Source organism: Fundulus heteroclitus, chromosome 19 (genome assembly GCF_011125445.2).
Source record: "Fundulus heteroclitus isolate FHET01 chromosome 19, MU-UCD_Fhet_4.1, whole genome shotgun sequence".
Taxonomy (NCBI): Eukaryota; Metazoa; Chordata; class Actinopteri; order Cyprinodontiformes; family Fundulidae; genus Fundulus; species Fundulus heteroclitus.
This window is the reverse complement of record NC_046379.1, coordinates 528,555-540,634: the sequence shown is the minus strand read 5'-3', so window position 1 is coordinate 540,634 and position 12,080 is coordinate 528,555. Positions and strand designations below refer to the sequence as shown.

At 45.9% G+C, this 12,080-nt stretch overlaps 1 protein-coding gene across 1 annotated transcript; it reads left to right on the top strand.

Annotated features, from left to right (window-relative positions):
* The first annotated feature begins 2,600 nt into the window (after nucleotides 1-2,600).
* On the top strand, nucleotides 2,601-7,755 carry LOC105939742 (alcohol dehydrogenase 1). The gene is made up of 9 exons (XM_012882018.3): nucleotides 2,601-2,738; nucleotides 3,472-3,573; nucleotides 5,390-5,531; nucleotides 5,814-5,901; nucleotides 5,985-6,204; nucleotides 6,381-6,641; nucleotides 6,708-6,840; nucleotides 7,319-7,457; nucleotides 7,540-7,755. The coding sequence occupies exons 1-9, from the start codon at nucleotides 2,721-2,723 to the stop codon at nucleotides 7,571-7,573; spliced, it is 1,137 nt and encodes a 378-aa protein (XP_012737472.2). The 5' UTR covers nucleotides 2,601-2,720; the 3' UTR covers nucleotides 7,574-7,755.
* The last annotated feature ends 4,325 nt before the right edge of the window (nucleotides 7,756-12,080 follow it).

Sequence of the window (12,080 nt, the reverse complement as noted above, 5' to 3'; positions counted from 1 at the left end):
AACATAGAAAGTACTCCTGGGTCAATGTGAGCTTCTGTGCTTTCTGTGTCTCTGCTCTGTCTTCTCTAAGCCCCAGTGGGTGGAGGCAGATTTGCATCGATTATTACATTAAGCGCTTTCAATTATGTTTTATTACATTTTGAAGCCCGATTTTATCACATATTGCGGCTTTATTAAATAATGAGGTGTTGTAGGGGAGTTTTCCTCTCCACTGTCGCTCCATGCATGCTCTGTGTGAGCGACTCAATGCCAGCAGCTGTCCTCTGTGGCTCCACGCTGATCCAGGAGAGCGCTGCAGGTCAACGACTGGATGCAACCTGCTGGGTTTGAATAAACTGAATTAAGATATCCAGAACTAATAGTTTTTCCTGTAAATTAAATCAGTCGTTCAGCAGCTGCCTGAACTCACCCCTGAAACGTTGCAGGGCCATCTCTATAAATTAGTAAATCCAATCTGATCAATCTGGCTTGCAGACGATGAAAACTCATTTTTGTTTCCCTACATTCTCTCAAAGCTGCGGCTGTCCCTGCTGCTTGTTCACCTTTTTCTTCCACACTTTGTCCTTCCACTTAACTTCCCATGAATGTGCGAGGATGCAGCATTCTGAACAACAAACCTTACCATCCTGGAGGCAATAGTCTTCTCCATGATTGTGTCAAACATAACTTGGACCTACGGGAACATCTCTGGATTAGAAATGTTCTCTTGATTGGCCTGATGCGATGTTTCTAAGACACTAATCTTTAGATTTTAGAACCATCACAGGTAACAGAAACAAATGCTTCCATTATTTCCCTCAGATGGTATTTAATCCAAATTCTGAGTTTAACTTTTTGTAAACTGATGTGTTTTCTGTAAAATTCTAATTCCCTGAGCAGAAAGGTGAGCTCAGATGTTACCTGTAGAGCTGAAGGCCGTCCAGCCATCCGTTAGACCTGCACTAACCTGAGGAGCAGAGGCGGTACCGGCTGCTGGAGGGAGACCCAGACATCCCTGTGTGAGACGGTCTGGACCTGTTCTGATCCTCTATGTGACCAAATGAGGAGGTTAATAAGGCGGCCACTTCATTAGGCACACAGATAGCATATCAGCCAATCACAGAGCAGCATTTGGACCTCTGAGGACGACCTGCTGAAGTTCAGACTGACCATCAGGATCAGGAAGGAAAGAGGTTTAAGGGACTGAGAACGTGGCGGTTGGTTCCATACGGGCTGGTCTGAGTATTTCAGAACCTGCTGGGATTTTAACCAACAACCCACCTCAGGTTTACAGAAAAGAGCTCCAGTGAGCAGAAGCAGGGTGGAGGAAACGCCTTGTTCCTGTTGGTGGAGAACGGGCCATCTGGTTCCATCAGCTCTAATAACCTCTGGTTCCAACCAAATTCTGCAGAACTTGTGGAACCTTGAAGCAGATGAGCTACGGCAGCAGAGGGCAGTGCTGACAGCTGAGACTCACCAGAACTGGGCCAGAATGCTGCCGGGTCCGATGAGTCCGTTTCCTCTGCAGCATTCAGACGGTCTGCTCAGAATCAGGGGAAATGACCCAGTTGATGGTTCTGGTTGGTGGAGGTGGCGTCTAGGTCCACAGTGGACCATCTCAGCCCGGTTCCTGAACAGATTTCTGTTTCTCTGACCTCCAACGGTCTCCAGAAGAGCTCCTCATGAATTCAGAGCAGGGACCCCGGCACCAAGGACGGGACCTGTGGACTAAACATCAAAGACGTGACTATTTCACCGTCAGTTCATCCAAGAACAAGAACCAGTTCTAACCTGAAGTAGTTTTCTCTCATTTATCACATTTTGTCTAAAAAAGATAAATATATACATCATGACCTCTGGAAAAGGACAGCTGACCAGTAACCCGGGTTCTGAGACAGAACCACGCCGGTCCAACGGTTCTGCTTCCTGCAGTTCCCACACAGCTTAAACAAAGGCGCTGGTTGGAGATGTTCCTCCTGACCAGAACTTTTCCAGAGGGACAGTCATGTTCTTTCAGAACATGAGAAGCTTTCCAGGCCTTCAGAGGAAACTGCAGCGCTGAGAGCAGAGAGACGTAAGCTAGTCAGGAGGCAGTGAAGGAAATCCAGTTCAGGGTATTTAGATGCTCCACATATGACTTAAAATGTTCCTCCTGATGGTGGCTGTGCACATCCAGATGATTAGAGCTGGACTTTCCTCTCCATCCATCTTCCCCCACTAAGGTCAGGTTAGGTGAGATAGCCGCTGTGGTTGAAGACATCTGGCCTCCATCGTCTGCTTTGCACCTTTCCTGTGTATTTGCCCTTAATTTGAGCAGATAAATAAGATTATCTGCCAATAGGAGTATTTTCACCCCTAAAATAAGATAATTAGATATACTGCACTTAAAATAGGATGAAAATCTTATTCTATTGGCCGATCATTTAAACTTGCTGCTCATAAAGGACCATCACACTCAGTAAAAACTTTTAGTTCCTTCTTGCAGTGAAAGTGTTTGTGTGCATAGCTTCTAGTCTGAGGGTGTCTCTGCCGTTCTCTTTCTCTCTGTCAGAGATGGAGAATAGATCAGTGGGCTGGTAGTAAAGCGATGTGGAGGTAATTAGATCTGCTGAGGAACCTCCCCCCATCTGGACAGTTGCATAACGTCTGTTTCAGGATTTAAGCTCCACTCAGATTTGACTCTTTCTCCTGCTGCTGCTGTTCTGCACCTCCTCACTTCTTTCAGGCTTTGCTCTGCAGACATGGCTACAGCTGGTAAGGTAGGTCAGATATAAAGTGTAACTACCCCTCCTCATGCATCCGTAGATTTTAAATGTCTACTGTAAACTTAGCTACAGTTTGCATTCAAATAAAAACATGGCATCAACATCTGACTTTATAAAACTTATGGAGGTTTTAAGTCTTAAAAGTTGTAGTTTTTTACTGAGCTTTAATGGTCAAAGCAAATAATCCAGCCCGTCTGTGGTTTGAGGCATTCTGACTTGGTTTCTAACTATCCTGATATCCTATCCTGTTTTGCGCAACAGCAGCTAATGCCAAGCATGAAGCAGCCAGAGGCTAGAAAGGCTGGAAGGAAAAAAAACTGGTTAAAGGCCAAAAGTTCATGTTTCAAATGTGTCAAACAACTATTTTCTGAGTCAGAAATACTCGTTTTCTCAGGGTTTTATGCAGTGGTGAGAATAAAATGTCACTAAATTGTCTCAATGAGGCGTGACTGCCACATAAAAGATGGACTTTGATCTGTTGTTTGTCTCATGTTTGCTTTCCTGAGAAATAGATTGATTTCCCCCCTTAAGGTGAGATTTAAACATCAACTGGCTAAAGCCAACGCAGATGAGAAGAGATGTTCCAAATCTGACCTGAAAGCTTTTCACTTCCCGTTTGTCACATGTTCCGCTCCTCTGAGACGTCCGGCAAATTGTTCAAGCGCCTCTCTGGCTTACAATCTAAGAGCAGCAGCAGCAATTCACGCCGATGTCACCGCCGCTTTAGGTCATCAGATGCAAGGCGGCGGTGGCCTGGGAGCCCAACAAGCCGCTGGTGATGGAGGAGATTGAGGTGGCGCCGCCTCAGACCAACGAGGTCCGCATCAAGGTGAGACCACCGCCGTCCAGACGCCACTCCACATTTAGCTGCTCCTTCTTCTCACTTTCAACCAGAAAGCTGTGCAGCAAGATGGTCCTAGGTTCAAATCCCAGGTCAGGCTCTTTCTGCATAGAGTCTGCATGTTCTCCCAGTGCAGGCGTGGGTTCTCTCTGGGTACTCCAGCTTCCTCCCACAGTCTCTTATCCTGACTGTTGGGCTGATTGGTGGCTGTCCTGCATGTCTCTGTGTGTCCCTGGGATGGACAGCAGCCGGTCCAGGTCTCTCACCCGGTGACCGCTGTGCTCCAGAGGTCACTCCTGCAACGACAAGCGGGTTTAGGCAATGAATAGATTTCTATTTTGGTCATTAAGAAAGAAACTTTTTCTGTCATTTAAAGGAGAGAGAAAGGCTAAAGTCCAGGTTCTGTACGCAGAGACATCCCATAATCCCATCCGTTAAACTGCAGAGGTATGTTTGTGCTCAGCTGAGGGGGGGGAGGGGGGGGGGTTCCATGTGAACGGCCCACCTGGGTTCACTCGCTCTGTTTCCTGATAAGACGCCGTTTAAGGTCTGTGACTAACCTGCAGAGCCCCATGTGGTACCAAATACAGTGGCCTGCAAAAGTATTCATACCCTTTGAAATTTTCCACATAACAACCACAAACAGAAGTACTTTAAAAGTGAATTTTATGTGAAAGACCAACACAAACATGTATACAACTGTGAAGTGGAGATAAAATTCTAGACGGCATTGTGAAAAGTATTCAGCCCCCTGAGTCGGTATTTTGTGGAACCGCCTTTTGCTGCATTTCCAGCTGCAAGTCTTCCAGGGTTTGTTTCTACCAGCTTTCAGCATCTAGGGACTGAAATTTCTGCCCCTTTCTTTGCAAAGCAGCTCCAGCTCCAGTCTGGACTTTGACTAGGCCATTCTAACACATCAATATGTTTTAAACCGTTCCACTGTAGCCCTGTCTTTATGTTCACTGTGGTTGTCCAGCTGGGAGGAGAACCTCCGCCTCAGTCTCTAGTCTTTTCACACTCCAGCATGTTGTCTTCTAAGATGGCGCTGTATTTGGCTCCATCCATCTGACCATCAAGTCTGACCATCTTCTCTGTCGCTGCTGAAGAGAAGTAGCCCAGAGCATGATGCTGCCACCACCATGTCTGACAGTGTTAGCTCTCCATCACTATTGGTTTACAGCTGTTACTCTTTCCATTTCCAGATGGCTTGAACGGCGTTCCATGAGATGTTCAGAGCTGCTTTAAACTTTTCCACAACTTTATCCTGACCCATCTGCTGTGTTGCTTGGACTTCATGATGCTGTTTGCTCTCCAATATTCTCTTAACCGACCTGTGAAGCTGTGACAGAGCAGCTCTATTGGTGCTGAGATCAGATCACACACAGATCGACTCTATTCAGTCATCAGCCACGTCAGGCAACTTCTGGAGGCAACTGGTTGAAAAGAGATGTGAATACTTTTGCACACCACACTTTTCAGTTTATTTGTGAAAAAAATGTTTTTAGATCATGTATAATTTTATTTCTACTTCACAACTGTAAACCACTTTGTGTTGATCTTTGACATAAATTTCATATAAAATATATTCATGTTTGTGGTTCTAAAATGTTATAAAGTGTTCCACGGGTGTGAATACTTTTGCACGCCACTGAATACAGTGTGAACCAGGACCAGAAGGCTTAACGTAAAAATCATCACGTTGTGGACAACCTGCTGCGTATGTGTGGCTGACAGCTCAGTAATCAGGACTTCTACAGAGGAACGGCGTCAGCTCCAACAATCATCCTGATGTGACGCTTTGCAGATCGTGGCCACAGGTGTGTGCCACACCGACCTGTACCACCTGTTTGAGGGAATGCACAAAGACGGCTTCCCGGTGGTTCTGGGACACGAAGGGGCCGGCATAGTGGAGAGCGTCGGCACCGGGGTCACCGAGTTTCAGCCAGGTGAGGAAAACCAAACCTAGCAGATTGTTCGCTCTGTTTGCTGCAGAATATGTCATTTATCATCATTTCCCGAAATATTAGAACTGGTGTCACACTTCTACTTTTTGTTCTAACTGTATTATTTCCTCAGGCACCAATGACTCTGAAATCAAGTAGAAAGAAATTGCAAAGATTAGGATTCCTGTTGCTTTGTGGACCAGATCTGCTGTTAACTCATAGAAAGTGTCACATGATGCTGCTTTTCACCACCAGCTTCTCTAAACTGACTTCTCTAATGTCCAGGAGACAAGGTTATTCCTCTGTTCATCTCCCAGTGTCGAGAGTGCCGCTTCTGTAAAAGCCCAAAGACCAACCAGTGTGTCAAAGGATGGTAACTCTGATTTCCTCCCCCAGAATAAGGTCAGAGTATGACGGTGCTGACGCTTTAAAGCAGATGACCCATGCTGTCTGCAGGGCTGCTGACCGCTACGACGTCATGGCTCTAGAAGAAAGCAGGCTCACCTGTAAGGGCAAGAAGCTGCTGCAGTTTCTGGGAACCAGCACCTTCTCTGAGTACACCGTGCTGAACCAGATCGCCGTGGCTAAGATCGACCCGGCTGCGCCTCTGGATAAAGTCTGCCTGCTGGGTTGTGGGGTCTGCACGGGGTATGGAGCGGCAGTCAACACGGCCAAGGTGAGCGCCGCCCTCTGACCGGGTCCAGACCCGCCCTGTGACCGGGTCCGGACCCGCCCTCTGACCGGGTCCGGACCCGCCCTGTGACCGGGTCCGGACCCGCCCTCTGACCGGGTCCGGACCCGCTCTGGACGTGAAAGCGTTCTGCAGCCAGCCTGATGTGAGGTCTCCTTCAGGTGGAAGCGGGCTCCACCTGTGCTGTGTTTGGTCTGGGAGCCGTGGGCCTGGCTGCAGTCATGGGCTGCAAAGCTGCAGGAGCCCAGAGGATCATCGCCGTCGACATCAACCCCGAGAAGTTCGAGAAGGCCAAAGTGTTCGGTGCCACGGAGTTTGTGAACCCCAAAGATCACAGCAGACCCATCAGCCAGGTTCTGGCTGAGATGACTGATGGAGGAGTGGACTTCTCCCTGGAATGTGTTGGAAACGTTGGAGTGATGGTGAGGACTGCAGCTTTGGTCTCCTAACAGAGGTCCACCTACTGAACCAGGTTCTCCGCTCCGCAGCGCAGCGCCCTGGAGTCCTGCGTGAAAGGCTGGGGCGTCAGCGTCCTCGTGGGCTGGACCGACCTGCAGGACTTTGCTGCTCGGCCCATTCAGCTCATCGCCGGCCGTACATGGAAGGGCACCCTGTTTGGAGGTGAGACCAGAACGTCTTGTTCACCTTCGTCTCTGTTCAGTCGTGTTTGCAGACCGCCTGCAGCCTCCGCCTGTCTGTAAATGTTACCTGGATCCTGCTGTGGACCTGTGTGTGGGATCATTGTCCGGTTCCAGTGTGTCCAGAGTTCAAACTGTCTTCCTCAGGTGAAAGATAAACTAGTTCAGCCTGGGAACCACCAAGACTATCCAGAACTGGAAGGTGATGTTTCTGCCAGTGGACACCAGGAAAGGAGCCTCTGCTCTGAAAGCAGCGCTGCCACATTTAAGCCAAACGCCTTTTAGATGCCAGACAGACGTAGGTTTGTCACTGTAGCAGCATGCTGAGACTGCAGGCTGATCAAAAGTGGGTTTGACCACCAGAGATTCTTCATACGGCTCAAATCAGCAGCTAGATGTTTAAACCTGGACACTGATCTAAAACCAGAGCTGTTAACTGACTCTGTGTTGGTTCCTCTCAGGGTTTAAGGGTAAAGACGGAGTTCCTGAGATGGTCAAAGCCTACCTGGACAAGAAGGTGAAGCTGGACGAGTTCATCACCCACAACATGACTCTGGACCAGGTCAACGATGCGGTGAAGCTGATGAAGAACGGCCAGTGGTGCGTTCCTGACCCGGCTACAGCTCTTCACTCACTCATTAACAGCAGAACCAGTGAAAATGTTCCGTTTCTTCCTCTGCAGCATCCGCACGGTCCTGAAAGTCTCTCCAAACTGAGTCAACAGACGCTGCCAAACTGTTCAAAGCCCCAGAGCCACCAGGAGAGCATTCATCATCTGCTGCCAGGATGCAGCTAAAGCTCATCAACCCTGCCTGGTGGCTACGTCTGAGCTCATTGTTGGCTAAAGGGAAACAGTTTGGAGCGAATAAAGTCAAATAAACCCAGTGTTTTTCTCCTGGTTTGAACATTTTATTATTGTTTAGCTTCTTTATACATTTTTGGTAAATTATGAAGCTGCAGGAGTTGAATTCTGCAGGTCTGCCTGCTGAAATGAACGAGTTGTTGCAGCTGATGCTGAGAACCAGACGGCTGTCAGCAATGGAGAGGAGACCAGGCAGCTGAGCAGGAAGCAGCTGGTGGTTCAACCGTGAAGCAAGAACAATGTTCAGGTTTCACAGGAGGAACATCCAGGAAGAGCGAGCAGGACGTCCACGCTTCCCAGCAGGAAACTCTGATTAATCTGCCTTTAAATCAAAGAAACGCTCAAAAAAGACGGGACAGATAAACATTCAAACTCTTCTTCAGGAAAGAAGCAACCAATCAGCTCGTCAGCTGGAGGCCGACGGCTGAAACTTCTCATCTGCTGTAGGAGAAAGTTAGAAGATCCCCCCCCCCCAGACTGAAGCTGCAGTTAGGGCGGAGTCACACAGTTCACCACACCCTGACATATTTAATGTGCCCCCTGCTGGCAGGGGTTAGTAATACACCCAGAACACTTTAACGTTGCATTTCCCAGAGTGCAACAGGGGGAGGCCCTGAAATAAGCGGCTGTAGAGGCAGAAAACTACTAAACAATGTACAACGGTGCTGACTGGACAGGCTTTTTATTGTTTTATTTAAATGGTCACGTGTTACAAAGCCAGGGCTGTCAGCTGATAACTGAAGTTCTTGTTTTTTTACCTGCCTGCACCAACATACCTGGTTAAAATGACCCATGGACCTCCTCAGCAGCTCTTAATCACCCAGAGAAATCTGGTGTGATGAACCAAAGAAACATCCCAAACGGCACCGAGAACTGCTGCTAGGAGTGGAACAGAGAAACACCTTTTCCTTAGATTTGAGTAGAAGATTCAACATTTTCTGTCTCGTACTTTCAGGCTAGAAGTAAAAATCACGTTAGTGATTAAAAACAACAGAAAAAACAACTCCTTGTTGTACAAGGAAGACTTAAATGTGAGCTCATCCAGTAGCGCCCAGAGCCTTAAATTGGTATAAAGTGTTTAATTGTAAATCTAACATTTACTTTGTGTGAAAGTCTAGCTGTCAATTTCAAGCTTTTTGCTCCATTTATATTTTAATTCACTGAACTGTTTCAGTTTATTTTTCTTACACTGACAGTAAAAACTTTCTCACTTTTAGCTCAGAGAGCATGCTGGGATGTTCCAGATCAGGCTCCTCGGCTCTTTTCTCACCAGATAAACTGGTTTTCTCTCAGAAACATCTGATGTCATCAGACGGGTTCGTTAACATCGTTAAGGCTGACCTGGTTCACCTCTGAGCGTGCTCAGGTCCTGCTCAGTTCCCCTCCTTCATCTGCCCTGCAGCAGTTTTCCCGTAGCACTTCTGGGCTGTGAAACCTGCATATATTCACACGTTTTCATCTCACTTTGGTCCTTCATGGATTCTTTATTGTCCTCCAAAAACACCATGTGAAGAGCTTTGCTCCATCACTGCCAGAGATGATGGAGACGGCAAGGAGATCCGGATCAATGTGAGAGGAAACAAAAGGAAGTGACCATTTAGAGTAATTTAAACCAACGTCAACGGGTACTGACTCATGATTTTCCATTAATTTTCAGATTTCATGAAGTGTTCGTTAGGCTGTAGATCGCTAGAGGAGTAAATTAACTGATGCTGAGGATGCTCTCCTGGCAGTTATCGACACAGCAACATGTATAAGTGAGCCTGAATGATGGGTTCCTGAGTCTAGGAGCCAGGCACCACATGGAGGCTGTGAACTCCTCTGAAGAATTTACCTTTCATCAATTTCACCTCTTTCTCCTCCCAAAGCCGGTGCTCCTCTCGGTTTTCTCCACCTTCTTTCTCTGTGTCCTGTCGGTCGTTTTGCCAAATCCAGCCGCTTTATACCAGTAAAACGCTGACAGGTTAGTGTGCATTAATATCACATGGATGAAGTAGTAAAATGACCAGAAATCAGCATAATATGTAAATAAGGTGCGTCCCAGCATTTAATGCTGTGAGACAATTATTTAATTTTGCTACATTTCTTAATCCAGTCCAGGGCTCTCAACTCTCACGCATTGACCATGTGACACACGCAGCACAGGCATTCCTCCTACAGAAAAATACCACCGTCAACGGATGATCCGTTCACAGAACTGTCCATTCTGAGTCTAAACCCGCCTTCTGAGGAGATGTTTCAGCTTCATTACTGCGATTCAGTAATTCCTGCTGCAGTTAATGGGGCAGCAGGAAGGGCCATCAGTTCTAAATAATGTTCTTAACTTTATTCAGTTACCTGTCCTGTGACAGCTGACGCCTCCCCAGTACGATAGAGGAGAAAACCTCTTCCATCACTAAAAGAATAACAACAGAAAGCAGCTAAATTACCTCCAGGGCCGATAGTCAGATCTCAGAGCAATCCCCCGTCTGAAGCAACCTCAGCCTGAAGAACTTTCTACCACCAAGTCACTAAATATAAGCTCATTATCAGCAAAAGGACATAATATGGATGTTATGTTTCTAACTGAAAGATGGTTGGAGGACCAGAACCAGAACCTGGACTAACTGGATCAGCGCCTCCTAACGACAATTAATTCATTAAGTTAAAATAGGAAAGATAAGCTGCAATACTTCATGATTCACTGAAGTGTGAGAAAGTTTTCACTGGAAAATGTGACTCTTGATTATTTGGGAATTGACTTTAATGAGCTTTTATGTGTTATATGCATTCATTATGACTTTTTTCCCAGTGTCCTGTCTAGTAATGTGGCAATAAGAATTGATATCTTAATGCCAGATAGAGCTCGACAGTTTTTACTTTTACAAGTGGAGCGAACAGCTTTCGCCATAATGCTCCGCTTGATTTATGCATGTAAATAGTTTTATTGTGATTCCTGCAGGGAGAATTTCAAATTATATGGACACTACAATGGGAAAGTAGGAGAGTAAAGGAAGAACAAGAAGAGAAAAAGAAAGAAAGAGAAGAGGTGAAAGAAAGAAGAGATAAAAGGAAGAGAATGATAAAACTTCCTCTGTCTGCTCCATCACCTGGAAAGAGACACAAAAAGAACAGCACAACCAACAGACATAAAGCAACAGATACAATCGAGTAACACCTTGATACCATTGCTAAATCATATGTATTATTATGTAAGCTGACATGTGTAATGTGATAGCAGAAAAAAGAAAGTGAAAGAACATAAATAAATAAATTATAGGCTTTCTGTATATAAGTGAACATTTAATACCTGGGACCCAGCACCTGTGGGAGTTTGTGAGAGTGCACTAGTTTAGGTGAAAATTATACAGAAGGATTATGACAGTTTAATAATTGTGGCAGAATTTAACCTCCATGTGGACGAGCCAGAGACGCAGAACGCTGTGCTATACTTGATAACTTTGGTCTGACTCCACGTATCAAAGCAGCAACGCATGGAGGACACGCTCTGGACTGGATGATCAGCAGGAGGGGGAATATTTCACCGTCTCTGTGACTGATGCCGTCCTGCTGGATCATTTCTCTGTTATCTATGAAAGTACGATCTCCATCAGCTCACTTAGTGAAACAGTTATTAGGACAAAAAGTTGTTTTACAGACAGAACAGCTGAAACCTTTGATCTAGAACCCAACAGATGAGTTAGTAGAGTAGCTTAACCCACCTTCCATCATATCAATGAGCTCAGCCCACATTCCAAAGTGACAGGAAGTTTTGCATGAGACCTGTGACCTATGACTTATGACCCGTGACCTGTGACCTCCTTAATGATTACCAGGTGCATGCCTGTCGGCCATTTTGAGGCATTCAGTGACCCTCCTGTGTTTAGCGTTTATCCATCTAACCCCGCCCACAAACCTAGCTCTGGGTGAAGTGTTGCCTGATGGGTGCAGCTTGAGGCGCTGCAGAGGAACCTCATTTCCTGAAGAAGCTGGAAACTGATGCTCTGGTGTTTATGTGCTCCATCTAATGTCTTTATTATTCTTTATGCCAGTGGCCTTCATCTGATCTTTGGTAAAAAAAAAAATATGACCCAGTTTATTTTCCATGGTCAAAACTTTCTGTCATAGGACAGGATTAATCTTTTCTGTGTTAAGTTCTCCTTCTATCCTTTTAAATTTGATCTTTTTGGCTTTCTAATTTCAGGTTTCTCACCTAGGTTCCCTGCTTTGTGTAATTAAAGGCCTTGTATAATAAAATGTTTGGTTATTTGTTTTTGCACAATTGACACATGCCTGTTTTATCACCCAATATGGTTTTAACCAGAAACTGTTTGATTTAAATTAGCATTTTAGTTAATTACTAATATACAATATGCACAATC

Coding starts and splice junctions, on each gene's coding strand:
- LOC105939742 (XM_012882018.3), top strand. Junction 6,642..6,707: donor TTGGAAACGTTGGAGTGATG/GTGAGGACTGCA, acceptor TCCGCTCCGCAG/CGCAGCGCCCTGGAGTCCTG. Junction 7,458..7,539: donor CTGATGAAGAACGGCCAGTG/GTGCGTTCCTGA, acceptor CTTCCTCTGCAG/CATCCGCACGGTCCTGAAAG.